The sequence below is a fragment of the Ctenopharyngodon idella genome, chromosome 8 (genome assembly GCF_019924925.1).
Source record: "Ctenopharyngodon idella isolate HZGC_01 chromosome 8, HZGC01, whole genome shotgun sequence".
Classification (NCBI taxonomy): domain Eukaryota; kingdom Metazoa; phylum Chordata; class Actinopteri; order Cypriniformes; family Xenocyprididae; genus Ctenopharyngodon; species Ctenopharyngodon idella.
The window spans coordinates 20151358-20179329 of record NC_067227.1 but is presented as its reverse complement, the minus strand read 5'-3'; the positions used below and the strand labels follow the sequence as shown (position 1 = coordinate 20179329).

Sequence of the window (27972 nt, the reverse complement as noted above, 5' to 3'; positions counted from 1 at the left end):
TAAACACTACAAGAATGTTGTCTTACCCAAATCGCCATGGAAACTGTTGCTGAAGTTGTTGGAGCTTCCGTCAGTGGGCCAGTTCTTGCGGACACCAACAACATTGGCCTCGGAGAGCGCTAGCTGTTGCTTGAGACGCTTTTGAGACTGTGGGGTAGGAGGACTGCTGCTCTCAAACGACTGCTGGGAGTGCTGGGATGGAGAGCGACTCTTTTCTCGATACATTCGGTAGGCGGTGGGGCTCGGGGACACGTGGCTGGACGGCCCTGAGGAGAAGTCTTCTTCGCTGGAAGTCAGGTTTTCATTGGAGCTGCAATCTGGTGTGTATCCATCCTCAAAACTCCCAGGTGAGTAAGACCGCCTGGGCCATGTCAAGTGTAGATCCTCTCCGTCTCCCATAATGCCCCCAACATAAACGGTCGTATAGGGTTGACAGTCCGACTGCTGCCAGTTCTGCTGAGGTGCTCTTCTTCCATTAAGTCTTATTAAATTGTCCTTGAGGAACCCAGGGTTCAGGTCAGCCTCCTCGTACTCACAGTTGTAGCCGCTCTCGGTTGCTCTTTCATGTGAACGCTCTGGTTTACGGACGTCCCCGAAAGCAGTGGACAAATTACCTGGGACAGAATGCAAAGACCTCTTGCGCTCCATCTGCATAGCTTGACTGCCCAAAGTACTTATCTTCTCTGAGACTTCTCTATCATTGACCCGAACAAGACCTTTTTCATGGTGGTACTCCATATTGACATAGTAAGGCTTCTCGCTTTTCCCATCGCTAGATGTTTGAGAATTGGCTCTCCTGATGCGTTCAAAGTTTGACCTAAGTGCAGCAACTCCCAACCCCGTTGTGACCTTTTCCTTCGGTGGAGACTCTGAAACGCAATCTGCCTCATGGTGTGCAGGTCCACGTCCAGCAATGGGTCTGAGTGGAGCTTCAACACTCCTTTTTTTGTATGGAGACATCCAGTCAGTCTCTCCATCTCTGTTTTTCTGCCTGTCCAGTTCTGAAATATCACATCCCACCACCTCAACACAAGGCTGAGACTCACGACTCTCCTCTGCTGCGGTCATGTGCTTCAGTTTGGCTGGGGGACACCTGCTTCCATCAGCTTTCTGATGATGGACGTCTACTGACGTCGGCTTATGCTCACTTTGCGAGACCCTACTGAAGCCCCAACGCTGAGAGTCATGGCTTCTCCGCTCTTTGGCCAGAAGCGTTTGCAGGTAGATCATTCGAAAGCGCTCCTTGTTCACTTCCATCTCCAGTCGCCTAATAGAGTTTCGGCATTTCTCCAGCTCCTGCTCAATGTCTCCAACAGAGTTCAAAGACATCTCAGGAGGATCTGAGTCAGGAAACTGAGCTTTCCATGCTTCCACGAACCCAACAGGTTCTACCATGATTGCTTACTGCTGGTTTACTTTTTTAGTGGAAAAAAATGACACATTAAAATCCACTTGTTTGTAAGAATACACCCAAAGCCATGGTGATTTATAACTTCATATCCTACAGCTGAATTATAACTTGTCCTGCGTACATGCATAGCATCATCTCAATATCTGATAAACACATACTGATCTTGGACAGACGCACAATTTTCTCCATAAACACAACATGCAGAGAAGTAGCCTAACATCCATGTGCACTTCAAACATCTATTGACATCCGCGTTTCATGCCATTTATATGGCAAACGATGACTGCAAATCCTTTACAAACACAGTTTCGAGTACAAAATTCACTTCTCAGTCATGTTAGAAGCTGAAATTTCATTTCAATTATGTATCCAAAGAAGTTACCGGAAAATAGTGTTGTTATTCTTTCAAACGTCGATATTTCTCAGAGATGCGCCGTACTCTTGCAGGGTTACCGCTGGCATCGCTGTCCGTCTCTCCTTATGATCAGACTGTTTCTGCTCTCTCTCTCTCTCTCTCTCACACACTCAGTGCTGCTGCAGGAAGAGGTGGGACTAGACGACTACATGATTAATAGTGACTACACAGACAAATCTCAGTTTAAAGACACAGACTCGGTTATTCAGCAATAAAGATAAAGAAAACGTGCAAAAATTGTTTGTAACCCTTAACTAGCGGGCTATTTTCCACTTCACTCGTTACCGCAACCGCCAAAACGAATTAAAAGAAACATTCGTCATCGTGTAGGATTTATCGCATTTGATTGTTTTATCATTCACTTGTAAACCAGATATAAGTTACCTCACATTATCAAGACCCGGTCAATATATTTGAAAAAAAAAAAAAAAAAAAATCGCTTCTGTAAAATGTTTAAACTTATTCTAATACACCTGACAGTATGATTGTAAACTGTGAAATTTTCTAGTGGATGTCATGTGAACTTGTCTCCATCTAGCGTTTCTGTATGAAACAGCAGATAAACCTTTTGATTATATAGGCCTATACTAGTTTTCCTCGTCTTGGTCCCATTTCCCCATATCACCTTTCAAAAGAAGATAATGAATTTATATTGTGTGTCTGTCAGTGTGTTTTATTAGATGGAACTAGACTTCACAACTGAATCCTGTTTGACTTTGCAGGAGAAATACACTATGTATTGTATTTCTCACCTATTAATATTTGAATTCAAACGACTCTAGGATTTAGAAATAGAATTTTTTTTTTTTTTTTTCCAAACATAAACCGGACACACAGAGGCCTACACATGAGCTCTTTCTGCTAATATCATATTTAGTTATTTTTACTCCCACCCTCCAGCTAATAGTTGTGAATTGCAGTCTTCAGCAGATTTTCCTCAGCTTTCCTTCCGTCTCATTCTGCCCTTGCTTTGTTTCGCTTTTATTTGTGCAGGAGTCTACATCAAGTCGCTCTGAAGTCTTTCTCTTTACACTTTCAGGGTTATTTTATTTTTCTTGTATGCTGGTAAAATATAAGAATTGTTCTTGTCTTAAGTATAAACCTCTCTTGATTGAAAATACTGTGACTTTTTTAATTTTTTTAATTAAATTTAAAATAATTCCATCCATATTGGCATCCCCATGATGAACCTTTAACTTCCTTTGAACCTTTCCATTAAACTCTGATAATATTTCACAATATTACTGTTTTTACAGCATTTTTAATCAGAAAAATGAGGAGCATTCACTAAATGTTTGAATGGCAATGCATATGGTATTTCTTTATGTTTAAACCTAAAAAAAAAACAAGGAAATTAAGACACATTTATTTAATTTTAAATTATGTTTTGCCAGTATAATTTTATTGTTAAATCTAATAAATAATCCAGGATTCATTTATACTTGACTGAATTCTCTGAAATTAAATTAATAAGATGGACAGCAAGAACATGTAGGAGTCTTCGAACTCACCGATTGTATGACAATAACAAGCAGCCAGGACACACAAAAGATAAAGTTTATTTATGCACGTTTTAGGATACAAAATTAATTACAGCTAGGCCATTGTATTTATTTACTTTTTTCTATCGTCCATCAAAATAATATTTAAAAGGGAGCATTTGTTTTCACCTTGGAGTCGTTGTAATTTGTAAAGTGTTTTTAAGGGATCAACAATTTTCAAAAATCCTTAAGTGTTATATAATAATAATAAAAATAATAATAAACTTAGAGGCATGTTTCTCATCACACTATGGAATGCACATAATCCATCTGACACACTAACAACTGATTCATGCAGGGTTTTAAAAATGAAATATCAACAAAATAATAGTAACTACTAAGCATAATTTAAGCTGAACAATTCATAGCCAAACTTTCCTTTAACTCATTTCATACTTTGATTCACACCACAGAGTTCACCTGGCGGACATTTCAGAAAGTGGTCAGAAAATTGCAAATCAATACCAGTGTTAGCAGATTACAAGATTGGACGTAGAATTATAACACAACCGTTCTTCAAGACAATCTTTATGATTATTATTTTAGTGGTTCATTGTTGGACATAAGGGGCCTCATTTATAAAACGTCCGTACACACACATTTGTGACCCTGGACCACAAAACCAGTCATAAGGGTCAATTTTTTGAAACTGAGATTTATACATCATCTGAAAGCTGAATAAAAAAGCTTTCCATTAATGTATGGTTTGTTAGGATAGGACAATATTTGATACAAATATTTGAAAATCTGGAATCTGAGGGTGCAAAAAAATCTAAATATTGAGAAAATCGCCTTTAAAGTTGTCCAAATGAAGTCCTTAGCAATGCATATCCACTCACAACAATAAGTTTGTTATATATTTATGGTAGGAAATTTACAAAATATCTTCATGGAACATGATCTTTACTTAATATCCTAATGATTTTTGGCAAAAAAAAAATCGAAAAATCGATAATTTTGACCCATACAATGTATTGTTGGCTATTGCTACAAATATACCCGTGCGACTTATGACTGGTTTTGTGGTCCAGGGTCACATTTGACCTTATAAGGGCCGTTTTACACGACCACGTTTTTAACTAAAAACGGAAAACTTCTATGCTTTTAGAGGTGCATGCACGTTTTTTCGTTCTCTGAAGCACACGTACTCACATTTCAGAAATGATCTTGTTCAAATGTACTGTAGGACGGTTTCTACACAACATTTTGTAAATGAGGCCCCAGCTCTACAGATTATGATATGTTTCTAATGTGAATTCCACAGAAATAAGTAAATATTGAACAGCATTGCTCCCTCATTTCATTGATTGCATTGAATACATTTCTTTGTAACAGCCACATTGTAAACAAAAGCATACAGTTACACCAATTTCACAAGGTTTAAGGTTTAGACCCCATGCAGCTGATTCAAAACCAAAGTGGTCTACATATGTTCTGTTTCTAACCTCATTCTTGTTGAATTAAACACAGGAAAGGAGTCTTTGCATAAGCATGAAGAAAATGCTTTGCTCCCTTTGGATTTGTTTAGTGGTTTACATGAGTTTATAAATGTGCAAAAGAAGAGAAAACCATACAGGGGCCCTTGTAATGACAAATGAGAGGGTAGAAAGGAAAACAAGGAGAGAAATGATAAAAGAGCAGCAAAATGAATAGTTGGCACATTCTTTGTGGCGTTGAGGGTAAAAGGCACAAATGCACAAAACGGATCAGACGGTGAGTGAGGAAGGTGAATTTGGCCCCTGGTGTGTGCTGCTGGATTGGTCTCAGGTGATCAGATTGGGGCCTTTGCGTCCAGTTCGTTCATGGATGTTGGAGATTTTTAGAGCGATAGCAATGAGAGGTCCCAGCACAACCTAAAACGGTCAAAGGAAGTGCATATTAAACAGACTGCCAGTATCATGGCAAACTGCATTAAAGGAACATTCTGGGTTTAGCTGAAACGACAGCATTTGTGGCATCCATGCTGATTACCACAATTAATTAATTTATACTTGTACTTCTTTTTCTTTAAAAAAGAAAGCAAAAAATTATAGTGAGTCACTTACAATGAAATTGAAAGGGACCAATCCATAAACATTAAACATTAATACTCACTGTTTCAACAGTGCAGCCAGAAGACATATACAACATTATTTTAGTGTGAAAGATACTTAACCTTTTCTCTGTAAAGTTACATTCAATTTTACAATTTGTTGCAATGACAACACCTAAAACTACTGTAAAATGATTTATACAGCTTTACATCTCAAACAATACACTAGTTTACATGCTTTTATAAAAGTATAAGCTTCACATTTATGCTTTTAAAACATACAAAATTTGGTCCCATTCACTTCCATTGTAGGTGCCTCACTGTAACTGTAAAGTATCCCTATTATGCTATCTTAAAGGTTCCTGATTTTGTTTCGGAGATATCCTACAATAGGTTTACATGCATCCAAGGCCAAAAAACACTTTAATATTCTCATAATATACATTGCAGCATCACATCTTTTCTCACAGTGTCTGAAACAGTTTGATAAATGATTTGATCTCTCTAACCCCTCCTTTCCGACAGCTTACATCTGCTCTGATTGGTCAAATGACAGTTATAAATTAACTTTTCCACATACAGTAGACGACATATCACTTACTACAAGCAAAACAAAAACGAAGTAACTTATCACTGATATGTGGCAAAAATTCATCAACAACAGATTAGAATGATGTTATCACAGCAATAAAGCACTATATGTATCAATTTATGATTAACAAATATTACACACATGGAAGGTATCTCTTACACTTTTATTAAGGCTGTTGTTATCATAACTAAGCTTTTTTATTTCTTCCAAAGCACTTTGGCAGTGTACTGGTTCAACACAAATCACTACTACATTAAAGCAGTGATGCTGTGACTGATGCTGTGTTGAAAGAGCAGGAAAATTAGAGTGAAGTCTTCACCTGAGTCTCTCTGTTGTGTCTCTCTGGGTCTCTTTCGTAGCTCTCAGCGTAGATGCGGATGGTGGCCCCTGTTCCAGCCCCAGAACCACTGAGCCGGAAGATGATTCGGGATGAGTCTGTGAAGATGATCCTTAGGCCCTGCAGGATAAGTACAGAAATAGAAATCCAGCTCATTATAGTGCTAATAATTCTGATTAATCATAAAGTTGCTTGTTGAACCTACAATCTTCAGTTACCAGCCAGAATCATTAGCTAGTACGGTATATCATAATGTCGTTTCAAAAAGCATAAATAAAACTGTACGTGAAAATGTAAAACATTCAATGTGACACATTCGCATTCCTCAGAAGCTCTTTTAAAATGTGATATAAGCTCTACTACATGGACTTCCTGAACAGCAACACTTGTAGTTCATAATAATGTCCACTAGATGACAGGAAAAACTCTTTTCTGAGCCAGATCCACTGCTCAGCAGCAGAGTGACTTGTGACAATAACTAAAGAGATAGCAAGTAAGATGAAAGAGTAGATGAGGTTTCATTCTTATTAGATAAAAAGAAAAAAAAAAAGAACAAAAAGTGTGGCTTGTACAAGAAAGTTTCTCCCTTGACCACCACAGAGCTTATTTTAGAAAAGGGGGGGAACACCCCATATTTTTGTTGTGTATGTCAAACGCTGTTCACCCAGTCAAACAGTAATATTGTTCGGCTGGATTATTAATCTACCATTTGAAAGCAGTAAGCAACCAAAATAGAAAGATTTGACAGATATGCACTCATCCTCAACAATCATGAACATAACAAATGATAGACAGACAGACAGACAGACAGATAGATAGATAGATAGATAGATAGATAGATAGATAGATAGATAGATAGATAGATAGATAGATAGATAGATAGATAGATAGATAGATAGATAGATAGATTCATTATTAAAAATTAATACATTTTAATTTTAAAGAACCCCCATGAACTGCAGTGAACCAAAGACCTTGGCTGCATCTGAAATCGCATACTCTCTTGAGTGGGTACTTATTTTGAATAAGTAATTACTTCATGACCCCTAAAAAAGTATGTTCTAGTATGAGTGTGTGTAGTATGAATGTAATCTGGATGTACTACATGTTGTCCTTATCATGTGACCAGTTGCGTCATTCACCGCCATTCACAAATCCTTTCCCGTGGCCTCATGGGATATTAAAGTGTCCATCGTATCACTTCAGAATCTCGTTGGAAGAAGTAGGCCATTCAGGTACTTTTTGCCTACTCTTTTATGAGTACTGTGAATTTGGACATACTTATTTTGTCATATACTGTTTTTCGCCTACTATAGGGAAGTATGCGATTTTTGGATGCAGCCAGTTCTCTACGTCACAAATATGTTGTAACCAATCCCGTCATGAGCGAAGCAGGGGGGTCTCAAGTTAAGATGAACTATAGACCTTTCTCCACTGATGTTCTGAGTTGTTCAAAGCGTTTGTAAGGATACTGATTGTTAGAAGGCAGCTGTCTGACTCCGAGATGGCGAACGGGAACGTGGTTTGTGTAACATTAGCAACACATTATTAGCTGTTTGATAACATAGTCAAGTAAAAGGTTATAGAGAGTGATACATAAAACACATGTATTGTATAGGCTACCATTCTGATACATCGACTTGTATAAGAGCCTGTATAATTCACTCTTCTACTTCTTCTTCTGAATCAGTTTCTAGTTCAAACATATATGGCTGAATTAAACCAGTATTTCCACTTGCCATTGTGCAGCGTTTACTACAGTAAAGTTGACCTAGTGCGTGGATCAGGTATTTTGAGCTCATGTGATTGATTGGAGGTGGGGCTAATTTGCATATTCATGTATCCGCGTATACTTAATGAAACAAGGGTATAGAGTTACATTCAAGCTATTTTAAGGCATGAAGATTTTTTTTTCACAGGAAAAAATTTTTTAAATATGTCATTTTGGTGATCAAAGATGAGTTTTAAAGGATAACATTATTGACTACAGGGGGACTTTAAGGATGTCCAGTGTCCATGTGTAATATAAAATTCCAAAGCAAAACCAGAACCACTGTTATTTATATAATATTTGTGTTGGTGTGTGTGTCTGCGTATGTCATGGTCTCCGACAGCTGAGTTTCTCTTCGGTGGCCCCCCACAGACCAGCAGAGAGAGGACCAGGACAGCTGACACAATCCGGCGCTGGGAGGAATGTCTGTTGTAATAATACACACTCAGCTGTGGAGACGCCGGCCGGATGACTGAAGTGACTGCGCCACTACGGTCAACGGGAGACCAGTGAATGAACGACAGGCCGTGACCCCATGTCACCAGTGTGAAATCACACCAAATCATAAGGTTAGATCAGATGTGTTAAATTCACATTTTATCAAAAATACAGTAATATTGTGAAACATTATTCAAATTTTAAGCAGCCATTACTCCAGTCTTTAGTGTCACATGATCCTTCAGAAATAAAAAAAATAAAAAATTCTTATTTTTATCAATAATGAAAACAGCTGCTTAATATTTTTCTTCCACCCAAAAATAAAAAAAATCTGACCCCAAACTTTTTTAAAAAAAATCACAAGGATATAAATGAGATGAGAAGCAGATGAGGTGACGAAAGGCAAAGGATGAATGCTAATGTCAAGAGGTCAAGGTTTGGCATCCAGTTAGCCCCTGCTGGTAGATGCTGTAACTACATTCTTTTTTGTGTTTTGGAGAGGGAGAAGGTGGTTTCCACACATTCCTGGTCAGAACAGTGTGAGTCAGCTGGGTAAACTTCAAACACACGTGTGTGTGACACAGACCACTAAAGGGCTCTGCGTCTTGGTACAGCAAATCCAGGCCAGATAAAGATAAAGCATCTACTGAAACATCCTTCTCCTGTTACTATCAAGCACATGTGCGCCTCCGTGTGCTTTAGCACATCCTCCAAAAAAGGAGTGAGAGAGACAGAGCAGCTGAATGAAAATTTTAACAGAGTCTCGGCACTTGTGTATTGTTCATTTCAACCAGGCAGTGTACACCGTGCACACATAAGCAGCTAGGTGTGAATGTATATGCCCAAACAAGGAATCCCACTCTAGCCAGTGTTCATTGGGTGGTCGGTGTGCGCAATAGGGCGCGTGCCACACTAAACAGCATATAATTGCTGAACATAAAACCTTAATACTCAACAAACCCCTGGCAGCTCTTTATACGAGCGACTAAGCTGCAAAATCTCTGACGTTTCCCCATTATCTCAGATGAATAAGGTGCACTGTGGGACCGATGCACACATTTGTTTTTATCTCCAAATCACAAGTATTTATAATGGTTGAGTTCAAATTAATTAAATGCACATGTTGTAAAGATTCATTTACTTTTGTGCAGTCAGTTTAAAGCATGATCGTGTTTGCACAATATTTTGCCAAATATTTTGCCAAATAAACAACATAAAATAAAGAAGTGATTTCTGTCTCCTGTGTTTGCATGTGTATGACTGGAAGTAAATAAAACTCAGTTTAATGTGACTGTAACTTGATGGGCCATCTCTCATGTTATCTCAAGGTGTTGAACTGACCTGTTTCCTTGACACAGTGCCGTCCACTGGGTCGATGTACTCAAAATTATCAGCCTTCTCCACACTGTAGACGTTGCTGCCCACAGAAAACTTTTGAGTGGTAAAAGCTTTATCAATGATAACAGCCTCCAAATCTTTCATGAGGTAATACGCTGCCCTGGCGTCCACTCCTTCATAGTCAAACCTGGCAGATATAAAGAAATAAATCCAACAAACACTATAGTACATCAATGTAAAAGAAAGAATACAAATGTAACCCAGTAATAAATATTTGTTTAATGACCATTTGGAGAGCTCCCAAGATTTTCACATGACATCTACAAATAGAGCTAAATATGGTGAATGTGGGAAACATGTATGGGAAAGGGAAAAACAGTCCAGGCACACATTAAAGAGATGCTGCCTACACAGTCTCAAAGGAAAAGCCATTGAGAGGGTGGGTACTGTATGTATACACAAAGAAATATCCTGAAAAGTCCCAAGAGACCTGTAGATTGATATTAGAAGTAAAGTTTGGGAAGGAACTTTTGCTTGGGAAGATGTTTATTTGGGTTTAGCTCACCTGCAGAAGTAGTTGCGTCCCATTTTGGCCCAGTGATCTCTCACTATTTCCTCCACCCCCTGCTTACGCACTGCCATTATGGACAACCATACCAGAACTGACCACAGCCCGTCTTTATCTCGGATGTGGTCTGAACCTGAAAGAGACATATAAAGAGATTCATATTTTTGATATTCCATCTACAATACTGTTCAAAAGTTTGTGCTTCTGTAAGATTTTTTAAATGCTTTTGAAAGAAGTCTCTTATGGTAACCAAGGCTGCATTTACTTAATAAAAATTCAGTAAAAACGGTAATCTTGTGAAATATTAACATTTTAAATCAATGTTGAAAAAAGTTGTGCTGCTTAATATTTTTTGTGGAAACCACTATTTTTTTCAGAACAGATAGTTCAAAAGAACAGCATTTATTTGAAATAGAAATCTTTTGTAACACATATTTACTGTTACTTTTGAATAATTTAATGCATCCTTACTCAAAGAAAGTATTGATTTCTTTAAAAAAAAAAAAACAATGATTTTCAGACTGATGTAACGGAGGCCAGCTAGTAAAGAGCTGTGCAGGTAAACCTCACTCCCCTGGCCTCAAGAAGCGCACTAGCGACTGATGCTAGTGGTCGCGGTCTTTACCGTGCTTGTCAGCGCACCCGCCTCCCATGCTGGAAACACCAGTTTGAATCCCGCTCGGAGTGATGTGAGTAAAACTGGAGGGGTTACATTGGTGCCGTGACCCGGAGGGGAGTGAGGTTTAGGGGTAAGAGTGTAACGGAGGCCAGCTTGTAAAGAGCTGTGCAGGTAAACCTCACTCCCCTGGCCTCAAGAAGCGCACTAGCAACTGATGCTAGTGGCTGCAGTCTTTACTGTCCTTGTTAGTGCACCCGCCTCCCATTCTGGAAACACCGGTTCGAATCCCGCTCAGAGCGATTTCAGTAAAACTGGAGGGGTTACATTGGTGCCGTGACCCAGATGGGAGTGAGGTTTAGGGGTAAAAGCGTAATGGAGGCCAGTTTGTAAAGAGTTGTGCAGGAAAACTTCACTCCCCTGGCCTCAAGAAGCGCACTAGCAACTGATGCTAGTGGCTGCGGTCTTTACCGTCATTGTCAGCACGCCTGCCTCCCATGCTGGACACACCGGGTTGAATCCCGCTCGGAGTGATGTGAGTAGAACTGGAGGGGTTACGTTGGTGGCGTGACCCAGATGGGAGTGAGGTTTAGAGGGGTGAAGGTAACAGAGGCCAGCTAGTAAAGAGCTGTGCAGGAAAACTTCACTCCCCTTGCCTCAAGAAGCGCACTAGCAACTGACACTAGTGGCTGCGGTCTTTACCGTCCTTGTCAGCACGCCTGCCTCCCATGCTGGACACACCGGGTTGAACCTCGCTCGGAGTGATGTGAGTAGATCTGGAGGGGTTACGTTGGTGCCGTGACCCGGATGGGAGTGAGGTTTAGGAATAAGAGTTTAACGGAGGCCAGCTAGTAAAGAGCTGTGCAGATAAACCTCACTCCCCTGGCCCAAGAGGCACGCTAGCGACTGACGCTAATGGCTGCGGTCTTTACTGTCCTTGTTAGTGAACCTGATTCCCATGCTAGAAACGCTGGTTCGAATCCTCCTCAGAGCGATGTCACTAGAACTGGAGGGGTTACATTGGTGCTGTGACCTGGATAGGAGTGAGGTTTAGGGGGTGGGTGTAACGGAGGCCAACTAGTAAAGAGCTGTGCAGGTTAGCGTCCTTGTTAGCGCACCCTCCTCCCATTCCAGGAAACATTGATTCAAATCCTGCTCATCGTAGAACAGGAGAGGTTACACTGAGATTTCAATCAGGAGATGATAATGACAAAATGAAAGCCCTCACTCACTGCCCTGGTCAACTCTTCATCTGCTTCATTTATGCTCAACATCTTCTCCATGACTTTTGCTCTTTTATCTGGTTTATTTCATGTAATCATATGTCAGAAGAAGTGTATCCGACAGCTGTTTTCCGTGTGTGACTAATGCTGAAGTACTAAAAAAAAATGCTCAGGCCTACCGCATATCACATTAGCAGCCAAAAACACTTGTAAGCCAATGTAACATTGTTGTACAATTAGTTTTGACCCCTAATCAATAAAACACAATAAAGTTCACTTCAAAAAGCAGATTTCAAAATCTATCAACTTGTCAGACTATTATCTGTTAACTTTCCCTCAGCTCACAAAACAATAAGTGTGACGCAGAAATGACCTGGTTCACAGCCAAAAGGGAAAATTGCTAATATTCCATAAACACACTCAATTTGTACCAAATGTACAATGATGTATGTATGTCTAGCATAGTAGAAAGTGTTTAGTGAAAATTCAACTGACAGGAAGGAAAAAAGAAAACGCTATACAAACAAGTGACCCATGACAGCACTACAATCCCACAGCAAAGTCAGATCATGGTGAATAATGAGCAGGCTGCTCTTTTGACACCTACAGACAATGCCTCGTGTCTCACTCAAGGTCTTTGTGACGGTGTAAAACCCCAAAGGCTTTACAGATCGACCCTGCCGCCCACAGGGCCAAGCGTCTGTCTGCCCAGCAACATCATTCAGCGCCAGTTGCTTATTCCACATTCAGATGCCAACCAAAACACAACCATTCAATACTAGACAGGGGCTCCCCTTCACATATGGGAGTTATAGGCACTTTTGGCCTAGTGGACTTAAAGAGGTAATTAAATAATAACCAAAAAAAAAAAAACATGAAAAGAAAAACAAAAAAAAAAAAAACAACAACTGTAAAGAGGTTGAAAATTATATGACGGTGAGTAAATGACCAAATTTTTGTGGGAACTATTCCTTTAAGAAAATAAAATTTCTTATATCACTGAAATGTTTATTATTTTTCTGAACCAACAAATGTCATTTCCACAACATTTTACATTCTGTGGAGGAAATTATGATTTTGAAATATGAATATGTTATGAATATGTCTCATATTTTATTTTAAGCTCTTCCGGTGGAGAGATTCCTAATGAGAGACGAGCGGGACACACCCAGTAGCCCCTCACTGCAGAACACTCGAGATCCAGGGGGCGGAGACGGGTAGGTTAAGGGATATGTAAAGTGGGAGATCGCAGTCGCCGCTTTTGCTTCTTCCGGTCGTGTATGAGGTAACACAGCGCTGTTTATCATATTAGATACATTTGACTGTGTTGAAAATGATGTTATAACATTACTCTGTGCGTTCGCTCGGCGGCTGCTGTGAGACACTTGTTGCACACTGCAGTATTGTATGATGGAGAAAATGCTATATTAGCCATTTGACAAAATAGTTTTTCTCTGAGGCATGGTAAAAGCATGGTACTCTCGGAAAATCAAGAAAACTAGATTTAAACAATGAGACTAAACGTGTTGAGCTATATAACAATAATTCGTTTTCTGTCTATGTAACCAAACAGTTGTTCCCTTGTCTAATAAAACCTGTAATATATTAAAGCGTCTTTGGTGTTTGGTTTCTATAAAATAAAACCGGAAACCGAGGGTAACGCAGATATGGCGCCATCGACAGGCGACTCCCGTACACGTCCCGTATCCTTGGTTAAAATCGTGATTTTCTCACAATTTACAAATAGTTGGAAACATTTGGGATTGTTGAGTATTGTAAGTACTCAACTGAACAAAATATATAACACTGGCCTAGTGGTTTTTTGATATTTTACTGCAAAAATTTTACATATTGTGCCTTTAATACATTTCCAAAACAGTTTCAATGTTAGTAGTTCATAAAGTTAGTTGCTGTTAGTTTCTGTTTCTTTTAATAAAATCAAACCCCTGAGACATGAAAAAAGTGCCTGTCACTGAAAAAATATGTCTGGTTGTTCAGGCGCTGTATGACAGTGCTTCTGATGGTGCACAAACTTCATGTAAACTGCATCTTGACCAGATGAAGGTTTTGAAAGAGAACTAAAACCACTACAATCCTATAAATCTTTTTTCACTCCTTTACCTTCTTCTTCTGTGCCCCCCTGCCCTGTGTGCTTTTGTGAGAAAAGCAGAGAAGTAGTAGTTTGCTTTTGCCAACAGAGACCACTCTCACTTTCTCACTATTTCGGATGATTCGCCAGCCTGTCTTCCTTTTATAGCAGAACACCGATAAAGATCTACATTTTGGATGTGGTCAAAATGTCAGACATGAAGGCATGTACTAACAAAAAGCTACTTCCAAAAATGTCAATAACATAAAACGATTCTTTAAACATGCTTTCTTGTGTGTTTGACAGAAAAATAACATCATAGAGGTTTGGAACAACATAAGGAGAATTATATAATGACAAAACATTCATGATGACTTTTCAACTCTAAAAGCTTGAGAAGGGCTTTTATATGCTCTTAGAGAAGTGCACAGTCGGACACTGATGGCACCCACCTGTTCCAAAGCTCTCCTCTCCACAGAAAGAACACCTCCCAGAATCCATCAGGTTTCCAAAGAATCTCCAGCCTGTGGGAGTTTCATAAAGCGCCACCTTCATAGCCTTAGCAACCCTGCAAACAAACAGGAAGCATGAGCACTCCAGTCCAATCCTACTCAGAATTTATTTGGACAAGATCAAATCTGAAAGAAAGACCGTTTCTCAGGGGCTAACAGCATAATTTAGTTATGTCATTATATTTGACCTGATTTTTGATCAATCTTTTGTTGGTGTAACCTAATCTAATAAGATTGTCAGATAAAGTCAATCTTTTTTGCAGAATTTTTAGAGGCAGATTTTGCCATATTACCACATATTAGGTTTCCTAACCTAACCTAAGGTCGGTTTCTTCAAGCGTCTTGGAGACACGGCCACAGTTCTTCTGGATTTAGTTTGTCTCAGTTTCATCTGTTTCTTCATGTAGTCACAGACAGACTTGATGATGGTGAGATCAGATCTCTGTGTGGAGCACCGGCTGTTGTCAGACTCCTTGTGCATACAAAAATCTCACTGGGATTATTACAATTAATGGCAAAATGAATGTTTGGAAATGTAAACTGATATTTCCTACTGCACACTACAGCAAAAGCTATAAAAAACAGCTTAAAACCATTTTTGGGGGGTGAAAATACTGATGTGCCTAAGACTTTTGCACAGTAGTGTATATTTTTAAGTAATATATGTATATGATAGACTGTGAAAGAAGATAGATGTCGAGGTAATGATCATTTGATATACTCTGAGCAAAGTAATTGCCATTCATCTTTCTACGCATTCTTTGGTAGTACATTTAGTATCTGTCGTTTGGACCGATTCATTAATCAAACTGCATATTTCGTCTTCTCAATCCAGTGTCTTTATAAGGCAAAAAGCAGAACGAAACCATGCTGACATTTTGGCTGACATTTATTTTGAGATTCAGCCATGTGCCTGGAGGAGCAAACAGCACTTTAATCATCGGTGTGTAGTCTACACCTGTTTAACTTGCTTATACTGTCAAACTCCTGCGAGCTGTGACAGAAACTGAAAATATAGGCCTACTTCTGAACAAATATTGTCATACTACATTATTGTTAAGACAGCAAGTTTTGTGTTTGGGAGCTGTAATCCTTCATGACTATGAAAATGAAAGAGATCGAGAAAACAAGAGGAGGAACGCAATTACAAGTCTCCTTCTCTGTTTGTTGATCTTGGATAGTTGGTTAGATTCATAACTATTTTCAGACACTGCAATCTGGCATTATGGGTAATGAGTTGCTGAGATCCCATCAGATGAAGGGACAGATGACAGGGAACCGATGTAAATGAGGAGAGTTATGATGCAGCTGTTTACTCATGGGTGGAATTACTAAATATGGGAAAACAAGTGTTATTGACTCAAGGGACACGGAGTAGAATGGAAAGCCTGGCACACGGACAGCAAACTGGAATCTTTGACCTGTTGACTTGTTTTCGATGATTTATTCTCATATTTGTGGCCAACACAAGCAGCGCTATCTCTAATCTTGCATTGGAAATATTTTGCATGCATATGTGTTCATTAGGGTGTGACTGGATTTTAACAATTCTGTCTATAAAAGAACGAAAAAATGTGGAAAATAACGTGCTCAGCTGAGTTTTAAAGTCGGCAGCAGTTTCATAAATTAAATCTGGCAATAAAACCCACTTATCAACTTGCATAATGTCAGCATGAGTTGACAGGCTAATTAAGCTGGTAAACTACTCCAGTTGTACTAAAATGATTTCCATTTACATTCCTTACTCCTTACTTTTGTTGTGAAAAGTGAACCTTTGAATACCCATTAGTTCTTGAATACCAATTAGTTCTTGAAATCTTGCTTTATTACAATATAAACAAATAGTTTAAGGACTTGACTACCTTATAAAGTCCAATCTAGTGAGTAGCATTACACACAGATAATAAATAGTGAAAGAATACCTTAATACAAATAATGCACTGTTTATGCATATTTCAGTTGAAAGATTAGCAGCTTTTCCACCGTCGGGCTGAACAGTTCCAGTTGTGTTTCCACTTGAGCCTGGTACGGCACTGCGCGATTACAAACCGTTCTCGGCACGGTTGCTGGTAGAATCCGTGAAATGACGTCGCCACTCAGGATTGGTCACTTGTCTGTTGCCTGGCTACCAGTTTCTCTGGCTAAGCACTCTATTAGAAAGTGAAAGTGAAGCGACGTAAACTCAAATTAATAATAAAATTAAAAGAAATATTTGATCATCCTCCATAACGCGGTCGTTATTTACATCTCATATCATCAGTAAACCATTGAGTTACCAAGGCAACGACTGACACTTTTGTATTACATTCCAAAGATCGACCGTTATCAGCCCCACAATGGAAAATGTAACCGTAACTGTAACCGTACCAGCTGGCCCGGATCGGCACGGAATGGAACGGTTATGCAATAAGAACCGTTCGGCCCGACAGTGGAAAAGCGGCTTAATTTCATACCAAGTGTGCAATTTTTGCATCACTAGCATCACCAAATGAAATTGCGAAAATTGGCTGAGCCAAAAAGGGGGGAAAAAAATTAAGCAAGTCACAAGTCACTTTACTACAGTACCCTGACTGGTGTTTTGTTCCTGAATGAATCAGTGTTGTTGAGCGAATCGGTTCAGTGAATAATTCAATGACTTATAAAGACGGTCACTTTTTTTGGGCCCTGAATAAATCAGTATTGCTAAACGAATCAGTTCAGTGAATGATTCAATGATTCATGCATAAAGATAGTTGCTTATTTTGCTCCTGAATGCTGTTGAACAAATCAGCTTAGTGAATTACGCAATGACTTACTCAACAGTCCCTTTTCGCCACCTACTGGTGTAACGATTGCCTGCAGAAAGAGTCACTTAAAATCCCAACCATTAATGCACAGACTGACAGCTTATCTGAATATGCAAACACAGGAAAGCAGAGTGATACAAACTGTGAAAAGTCCCAGGATGTAACATACAGATCATTAAATGAGTTTAAAATATGGTTACAGCAAACACACTGGACTGCAATTACAGTTTGACTGGATTTTCTCATGTGTAATTTCCCCATATTTCAACAGTTCATCCTCAGTGCATGGACATTCTCTCTTCCTCTTCCCACGTGTAGGGAGCATGGCAGATGTTTCCTTTCCATCCTTACATCCTTAAACACAGTCATACGCACACATACAGTATAAAGACAAAGAGCTGCAAACACACACCAGACCTACAGCACACATGCTCCAGTAGATTATCTCCACTGCCACTTAACAAACACACACTACTGAGAGGTCCATAGTATAAACACAGCCACAGCCTAGAGCTCGCTTGTCGCCTAAAAAGGTTTACAGCAGCAGAGACGCCTCGCTCCAACAACTCACACCCCAGGAGACATTCATGCCTCAGAAAAACAGTTCAGATTAGTTGGACAGAATGATACAGATTCACGAACAGAGACACTTAGGGATACAGTTATTATCACCAGATCCAGCACTATGAAATCTGACTTTTAAGGACTCACAATATAAAAATGCCTTGATTATGGTTGATTTCAACAGCTAATTAAATAAGGTCAGTTCCTTTTCTGACTTGACTTTCTTTCCTAGTGGTGCTGTGAATTAAAATGTATGGTGTGAACATTTAAAAAGTATGTTTATCCTTCTTAACAGTTGTGCAGATAAAGAATTGGATAGTATCTTTGAAATATATGTTCATGTACATACACTGTAAAAAAAAAAAAGTAAGTGTCCGTGATGCCTTAAAATTTTAAGTTTAGTCAACATGAAATGTGAAGTTGTACTAAGTGAGGACTTGGATATTTGAGTTGACTAAACATAATCTTTTAAGGCAGCACGAACACTTACTTATGGTGTGAACATTTAAACAGTATGTTTATCCTTATTAACAGTTGTGCAGATAAAGAATTAGATAGTATCTTTGAAATATATGTTCATGTACATAAGATGAAGACTCCAGTCATATCAGTAGCCTAATAAAGCAGGGCTCAACATTGCATATTTTTAACATTCAAGCCATTTAGTTGTCCTGCCAACATTTTTACTGGCCCCAACATAAAAAAATAACTAAAATATAATAATTATAATTAAATATAATGCAAATATATACATTTTATTAATTTAAATGTCTAATTTTATTTTTACAATCAATTTACAATTTAATTTCTAACATCTTTGCTGTAGAATGATATGATGATGGCGTACATGGCAAAGCATTACTGATTGGTTTCTAATTTTCTAAACATTCTTATCAAGTACATATCATATTTCTAAAATGGCATCACAACTGAAAACATTTGTGTTTGCATGATGCTACATCCATAAAACTAGATGTCAGTATAAAGACGAAACTTCAGCTTTGAAGTACGTGAAGTAGTTCTTTTTATTGAGCCAAAAAGTCGGTTTATGACTACTCCAATATTGGTCAGAAGTCTTTTTGCCATACAAATTTGCAGCCCATCCATCCATCCATCCATTATCCACTGCTTATCCGGGACCGAGTGCACAAAACTTGAACTTTAGTATGCAACAAAAAACCAAAACTATTGCACATATCCTGCAGTTTCCATGCTGCCACCATCACATGGAAGTCAATGCAACATAAAGTGACCGCACCTTTAGCCTGGAAGGCAACAGCTCAAATTTGGAAGGTGACTTCAATGTAAGTGAGAATGAGAAAGGAAACAATCTAGAACTGTTTCTAGGCAGGGAGCACCCATTCTTACTTAACTATCATTTACAGAATGGAAAATATGACACTCTGCTTAGCTATGGCTATACTTCATAAGGTACAAACTCAGGCCAAATGCAGACTCAACCTCTCTTTCTTTATCTTAGCCACACCAGTAGTTAAAATCTCATTGACAGTATGTTACTGACATTGAATCAACCTCGCAAAGCCTCCAGGAAGTGAATAATGAGTCACAGAACAAAAACAATATTGATGGGAGGAAATCACGCTTAATTCTGGTGTTATGACACAATAAGCACTTTCTGGCTGTTTTTAATGACTGATTAGCAAAATAGCACTAAATAACATCACTTCCTATTTGACTGCCAGCATTACAGGGATAGTTCACCAAAAAATGAAAATCTGTCATCATTTACTCATTCTTATGTCACTCCAAACCTGTATGCTATTCTTTCTTCTGTAAAAAACACAAAAGGATATATTTTGAAGAATGCTGATAACCAAAACATTAAGGTTACCATTGACTTCCATTGTATGGACAAGGGGAAAAAAAGTCTGAGACATTTCTCAAAACATCTTTTTTTGAGTCATACATGTTTGGAACATCATGAAGGTGAGTAAATGATGACAGAATTTTCCATTTTTTAGTGAACTATCCCTTTAATAAGGCCATTTCATATTAATCAAGTTCATGTTATTGCCGTAAGTTGCAAACTTAATGCATAGAAGAGAAGTGTACCAGTAAAGTGTACCAGTTCTGTCAAACAGAACTGAAAAAATTTAGAATTGTATTCAGACAGGTTTTCTGAACACTCCCTGTTCCCCATTGGTTAGCAAAACATAACCCAGCCCCCGTCTGACACCATTGGTTGAGCTGTTGCTGTGTCAGACTGGGCAATGGTTTGATAGCACCACAGAGCCACAAAATATTCTACAAACTACGTAGGACAGGAAAAAATATTTTAACACCCCCAGAATTATACTTTACATTTAACCAATATCATCTAATTGTATGAAATCGCTATTAATTTCTCATAGCACAAGATCCTGTCTCAAAGCAGGCAGGTCTTTAGCATGATGCACCCTGAAAGTTATTTTTAGTGGGGTGAATGGTGTCTGCAGGAGCGCAGGGTTGAGCTAACACTGTTATTCTTAGGGAGTGAGTCTCTACACTGTAACCTCTGGCCCCATCACTAATGCTTTTACCGTTCAGTGTCTTGCACAAGAAAACTAACTGAGATAGTGCAAAGATCCTGATGGATGATTTCCTCCCTGATCATCAGCTTATCAATTATTTTTAGAGTTGACTGGCTTTTCTTTAAACAGCTCTGGACTCTTGCAGGGATAATGTCATGGTCTCTTAATTTGACAAAAAAAAAAGTGAAAGTCAAGAAAAGAAATGTTTGCAAGGCATGTGAAATCATTTTAAAAACTAAGAACCAACCAGTTTCTTTGGCAATGAGCTGAATAAAAGCAAGCAAATCAGTTATAATTAATTTTCATGTACATAATTAATATTCACGATGCTGTACAAGTCATGCTGAATTTAAAGTCAACAGTTAGAGCTCAACGTGTGGTTTTGTAGTATGTTCTTAACCACCAACTTTTGGTGATGACAGGTAATATAATTGATGTGTTAAAGGGTTAGTTCACCCAAAAATGAAAATTCTGTCATTAATTACTCACCCTTGTTTGTTGTTCCAAACAGGTAAGACCTTCGTTCATCTTCAGAACACAAATGAAGATATTTTTAATGAAATCCGTGAGCTTTCTGGCCTCCGATAGACTGCAACGTTATTACCACTTTCAAGACCCAGAAAGGTAGTAAAGACGTCGTTAAAATAGTCGACGTGACAGCAGTGGTTCAACCTTAATTTTATGAAGCGATGAGAATACTGTTTTTTAGCAAAAAAACAAACAAAAATAACGACTTTATTCAACAATTTCTTCTCTTCCATGTCAGTTTCCTACGCTGTTGACGTAGTAAACACAGTGCTGCACTTCCAGGTTCTACGTCAAAACGGCGGCTCAGTATTGGCTGACGCTGTTCATGTGAGCACCACAACGCATGCGTGTGATGCTGGCGCAGAAACTGGCCAATCCTGAGCCGGCGTTCTTACGTAGAACCCGGAAGCGCTGCACTGTGTTTACTACGTCAACAACGTAGGAGACTGATTAAAGTCGTTATTTTTGTTTGTTTTTTGAGCACAAAAAGTATTCTCGTCGCTTCATAATGTTAAGGTTGAACCACTGTAGTCACATGGACTATTTTAACGATGTCTTTACTACCTTTCTGGGCCTTGAAAGTGGTAATAAATTTGCAGCCTATCGGAGGTCAGAAAGCTCTCGGATTTAATCAAAAATATCTTAATTTGTGTTCCGAAGATGAACGAAGGTCTTACGGGTTTGGAACAACACGAGGGCGAGTAATTAATGACAGAATTTTCATTTTTGGGTGAACTAACCCTTTAAATTTAAGGTATGTCTGTGAATAACAGCTGTATCATATGAGAACATGTTACAGGAGTCCTATCAAAAACATATAACACCAACATTTCTGTGAATGTCCTTTAGATAAAAATATGTTTATTTTTCACAGTAAATAAGCAAGTTTTTCTTACTTGTCAATGGCTGTGCTGGTTGGCATACTGCGGGCAAAACCTCTGATTCCTCTTTGACTAAAGTAAGGGATGCAGGAGAGGTTTGCAGCCATCACTGCCAGTGAATCTGACGGGCTCACAAAGAACCCATCTTGTCCCATAATCATGTAACGATCCTGTAGATGAGACAAACATAGCCATTATACAACAGTTAGTTCTGTCCTCTAATTTGATTGAACAAGCAACATCTTATTTTATCTAAAATGTAGGTTACTTGATATTAATTTCTTGTTTACTTATCTGTTGTATAAAATAACCAGCCACTGCATCATTTGAAAATGATGAAGAATACATACACTATCATTTAACAGTTTGGGGTCAGTAAGACTTTTTTTTGGTAATACTTTACAATAAGGTTTCAGTTTTGTTAACATTATTTAACTAAAGTTTACAGTGAAGACTTTGTGAAAAAAATGTATTTCCAATGAATGCTGTTCATTTGAACTTTCTATTCATCAAAGAAAAAAATATCACAGTTTTGACAAAAATATTAACCAATAAAACTGTTTCTAGAGCACCAAATAAATAAATGCAGCCTTGGTGAGCATAAGAATGACTTCCGTCACACTTTAGTTTAGGGTCCAATTCTCAGTATTAACTAACTATTAACAACGCCTTTTGTCTTAATAAACTCCTTATTACTACTTATTAATATTAGTAAGGTAGTTGTTAAGTTTAGGTAATGGGTAGGATTAAGGGATGCAGAATAGAAGTATGCAGAATAATGCATTAATATGTGCTTTATAATTACTAATAAACAACCAATATCCTAGTAATATCCATGCTAATAAGCAACTAGTTAATAGTGAGAATTGGACTCTAAACTAAAATGTTACCGAGACTTCTTTCAAAAACATTAAAAAATCTTACCAACCCCAAACTTTTGAACAGTAGTGTATATGTATTTTTCTCATTTCCTGTTTCTCACTTTGTTTGCAATATTTAGAAATAGAGATAGCAAAAATAAAATAGAATAAAAACAGATAAAACAAAAAAATAATAATATAGAAGTGCAATCAAAACAAGACCCTGACAAAGATGCTGGAAATAATCCATCAGTAATTTTGTTCAACAGCCTTGATTCTTTTGCTCTTTTCTTGATTATTATTCCTATCAAGTTTTTACATTTTTTTCCTGTTTGTGTAAGTGCTTTGTAAATGTCAGATAATAAGAGATAAGCACCCCATCTCCATCAAAAGCAGCCCCAAAGCCAAACTCTCCCCCCTTCATGGAGTCCACCAGAGGTGCAGCGAAAGCTGGGTTAGGGTTGGGGTGCTGGCCTCCAAAGTCCTCCAGAGGGACACAGTTAACAGCAGAATTAGCTGGAGCCCCCAGCTCATCACATAGGATTCTTCTGACATATGGTCCCATAACTGAAACAGACGACATGAAGATTGACTCTACATACAGATATAAATCGGCATATAGGTATTTGCAACTGTCCACTAGAGTTTACCTCCATTCATGGCATCTATTCGGATCTTCAGCTGTTTTGGACCTGTCAGCAAGCTCTTGATGGCACTGAAGTCAAAAAGCGTCCGCAGCATGTTTAAATAAATCTCGACTGAATCCACAATCTCAACTGGAAAACAGAGAAAGAACATGTTTATGAGTGTAAACATGAACTTTGTGATAACAATAAAGAAAAACACTGGAGCAAGTTTATACCGCCAACCTCTGAAAGGCTTGAACTTGTTCTCCAAGTCAAAGTCATGACGGCCAAGGCGGGATAGGTCGATGTGGAGGTCAGGGCAAATGGCGTATTCCTCTAGTGTGCGACTGACCTGATGGATCCTCTCTATCACTGTGTCTGGAGAAGGCCCTGGAAACAGGAAACAGTGGCAGATTTCAACAAAACATCAAATATTTTTTTTTTTTTAAACCAACAAAAATAAGTTGGGTGACAATAAAATGGATCTAAGAGTACATGTCCATAGAAGATACTTCCTCTTGGGTTCATTGTGTTTTCTGTAAATAGTTGTTCATGACAGTTTACACAAAGGTAACGTTAAGCTGAGGTCATGACATCATTGGCACAGCAATTCCCTTAAAGGCTGATATTATATATTACACAATGAAAGTACAGTCATCATTATCATTCTGAAGGTGCTCTCATGCAGGGTGTCTCTATGCTTTGTAATGTTCTCACCTCCATTAGCGACACTGAATTTGATCCCGAAGTCTCCTCCTGGGCCTCCTGGACTGTGGCTTGCAGTGAGAATGATTCCACCGCTGGCTTTTATCTTCCTGATGATGCAGGAGACTGCTGGGGTGGACAGGATCCCGTTGTGTCCAATGACTAGACGTCCTATCTGAAATCAAAGTTTTGGCTTTATTGGTGTGTTTTTTTTTTCCATTACATTGAAAGTCAATGGAGTCCAATCATTACTCCATTGACTTTTCACTGTAAAAAAAAAACTTTTAAAACATTTTTCAAAGCTTTTACAGTGTTTACAGAAGAAAGAAAGTCATACAGATTTGAAATGACAAGTGTAAATATGTAAAAGTACATATTTATACTTATATTTATTAACTGGCATATTAAAATGTGCATATTAGGCCACGTGTCCACCAAAGGTTTTGTCCACTTTGGTGGACACGTGGCCTTAAGGTACTACAATGAACCTTCTAGGGGTAAATAAGGTACAAGTATGTCCCTTTAAGGGTACTGTCCCAATAACAAGCTGTTGTACATCTAAAAGTACAATTTTTGCAAAGTATTAAAAGAAAGTATTATATTTTAGGTTAATTTAGGAAAGATGATATGTATATGTGTAAATGTAAAACTTTTTCCCATACATTGAAAGTCAGTGGAGTCCAGTGTTGTTTTGGACTCCTATGACTTTCATTGTAGGAACAAAAAAAGTTGAAACATTTTTCAAAACAACTTCTTTTGTGTTTCACAGAAGAACAAAAGCCATTCATTTTCAAAATGACAAGTGTAAAAGTGTACTTTAGATCCTAAATAGCCTCTTTGCTTCCAGACCTTCACTAGGGGTCATCATAACATTATGTGGTGGGCTTTAAACCTGCACCCTTCAGAGGCGCCAGTCACGGCTACTGCTACATACCAGATCAGCAACTACATCTGTCTGGTAGCTCTTTACTGTGGGATTGACAAGCTGGCTCAGGGACAAAACTAAACAGACGTGTACAGGGTTCATTACTTGCAATACAGGCTAACAATGCCTAAGTATTCAAAGCAGACCTGACATACAATCCTAGCTTCCATAAATTGCACCCTCATTTGTCAAGCGCTCTGAATATTGACAGATACTGCTTATTTCCGTCTTTCAAGCTCACAAGACAGCAGCCCAGACATCTCAGCAACTTTGTGACTCATTAAGCTTTACAAGATCAGCTACTTTCTATTAATAGAGAGTTATTTGGCATCTCTTACTCAAGCATTTATAATGATGAGCAAGTGCGCTGACCCTAGTCCTTTTTTTTTTTTTTAAGTAATATGTGAATCAAATACACTGATGCTTTGCTTATCCCATTGATTTTACATGCATCTCTTAGTTGAAGCTCAGTGAGTGTGAACTGTATTCCCAGCACTCTTTGAACAGCTTATCCATATAAGGTGCTGCTTTTGGATACACAGCGTCTGTATATCATGTCTCTGAGAGCTACCGAGTTTGTATGGAGGAATGTCACTGATACAAAGAAAGAGACTTACTGAGGGAGGAATAATGTGGCTGTATTGTATAATATAAATGGGATAAAAGAATTTAGAGCATCAGAACAATGACTTTAGGCTTTATGCTCAGACTGAACTAAACATTATATCTTCATTAGAAGAAGCACAATAAAATTTGCTACAAAGGTTGATGAACAGAGTTAATGAAGCATCTTGGCTCATGGCCATATGTTCTGGGTTTCCCCCGTAGTTCTGACATGAACATGAGATGTCAAAACAAGGGAAGCAGCGAGTCTTCAGGAAGAGTGTGCAGGGGAGGGATGGCACAACAGATAACACAGGATACATTTGACCAGGCCAGAAAAGAGATTTAGCTCTGAAACGTTCTCATAATGTGCTCAGTTTGTTTCTTTTCAGGGTTTTACAACAAATCTCGAAGCTTTGGGATACCAAAATCCAGATATAAGAACCCTTGAACATGATATAAACACAGATGTAAGTATTTGAAGTATAAATCCATGTCATTTTATGCTGAATCATGAAACTAAACGTCCACCAGACATACAACAAATCATGATAGAACTTATATCATGTAACTAAAGACACTTGAAATGATATTAATCAAATATAACAACAACAATAATATTAATGAATATACCAATTGGTAAATAAATAAGCAAATAAGTAAATTAATTTTGATTATATAAATCAGAGAATCTATAATATTTAGAAATAAATAAATAAATGGGCTATCATTAATTTAACTGATATGTTACCTTTTTGATGATATAGATCAGAAATAATATATAAAATAATAAAATATTAAATAAATAAATGCATTTTATTAGACTACAGAATCTATAAAATTTATTAGGAAATAAATAAATAAGTAAAACAATACATTTTTATTATATAGACTAGAAAATCTATAACATTTATCAATAAATAAATAAATGGACTTTAATTAATCTAACTGGTATATTACCTTTTTGATGATATAAGTGAGAAAACCTAATAAATAAACAATGCATTTTTATATAGACTAGAGAATTAATAAATAAATAAATGCATTTTTAATTATATATGCTACAAAATCTATAACATATATTAGGAAATAATAAATTGTGCATTTTTATATAGACTTCAAAATCTAGGCCTAACATTTATAAATAAATAAATAAATAAATGAACACGCGCCAAAAAAAAGAAAAAAAAAAGAACTAGAAATACAACCAAATACATGACTTTGAAAAAATATAAACACCACCTTACCCCGTTAGCAGCTGCCATTTGAACGATGACTTCAGTTGCAGCCCGGCTGAAGTATCTTCCATCGCTGCCCACCACCATAGTGCATCCCTGACGGTCCCTCAAGTCGATGGAGGACAGCACACTTTGGATGTAATTTTGAAGATAGTTCTTTTTACTTTCGAAAACAGCTGTCTTCTTTCGCAGTCCATTTGTTCCTGGTCTCTGGTCGTCGAAGGGGGTCGTTTGGATAGTCAAAATGGGTATAGGGTTAGTCTCCATGATCTTCTGCAAAGCTTTGGGCTCGTAAAAAATTAATGAGGTGTGATACAATGTTCTAAATATCGTCAAAAGCAACAGAAGAAGTTGACGGAGGCAGCGAGCAGTGCGCTTCAGTCGGAGTGGATTATTTGAGACGCGTCCCGTGACGCTTCTTTGGAAAACTAGTGTACGACAGCTGTCTTCTCATCGCACCGGGACAAACCGTGGTGTAGTGGCACAAAACACAGAATAAACGGGTGAAAAGGCAAAGAAAGAGGTCTTGCGCTCACCGACACTCTTCTCCCGAGCTGTCACGCGCACGTTTGCTTGCCAAAAGGCAGGGAGGGTAGAAGAAAACTCTATATAATGAGCTAACGCACTGGCCAAAAATAGCCCATGATGTGGGGGAGCGAATAGTGACAGTGTGTTGCTGTGTAATCGGACGCCTCTACTATCCGTGGTGCAGGCCTACTGGATCTACGTGAAGCGCAAAGATGGACAGCAGCTCTCACCTGACTCACACTGGATCACAGGCAGAAATGTCATAACATTCATAAAATGTAACATTAAACAAGACAGAAAGGAATGAGAGAAGT

At 38.2% G+C, this 27972-nt stretch overlaps 2 protein-coding genes across 3 annotated transcripts in view; both read right to left on the bottom strand.

Annotated features, from left to right (window-relative positions):
- The window catches only part of si:dkey-91m11.5 (PH_BCR_vertebrate and RhoGAP_Bcr domain-containing protein), a 49179-nt gene extending 47230 nt beyond the window's left edge, over positions 1-1949 (bottom strand). Inside the window, exons 1-2 of one of the 2 annotated variants that reach the window (XM_051903535.1) lie at positions 1794-1949; positions 27-1415 (exon numbers count right to left, since the gene is read on the bottom strand). In XM_051903535.1, coding sequence (XP_051759495.1) covers positions 27-1395 — 1369 coding nt within the window. In that variant the 5' untranslated portion in view covers positions 1396-1415; positions 1794-1949. Of the gene's footprint in view, positions 1-26 lie in introns of both variants that reach the window. The other variant, XM_051903533.1, reaches the window with a different exon arrangement.
- A 1418-nt stretch (positions 1950-3367) lies between these two features.
- pgm5 (phosphoglucomutase 5) lies at positions 3368-27706 on the bottom strand. The gene is made up of 11 exons (XM_051903651.1): positions 27140-27706; positions 24377-24539; positions 23903-24049; positions 23684-23809; positions 23410-23600; positions 22189-22343; positions 14824-14939; positions 10441-10576; positions 9879-10062; positions 6311-6448; positions 3368-5220 (listed from the first exon to the last, which is right to left on the bottom strand). The coding sequence occupies exons 1-11, from the start codon at positions 27395-27397 to the stop codon at positions 5131-5133; spliced, it is 1704 nt and encodes a 567-aa protein (XP_051759611.1). The 5' UTR covers positions 27398-27706; the 3' UTR covers positions 3368-5130.
- Positions 27707-27972: the final 266 nt, after the last annotated feature.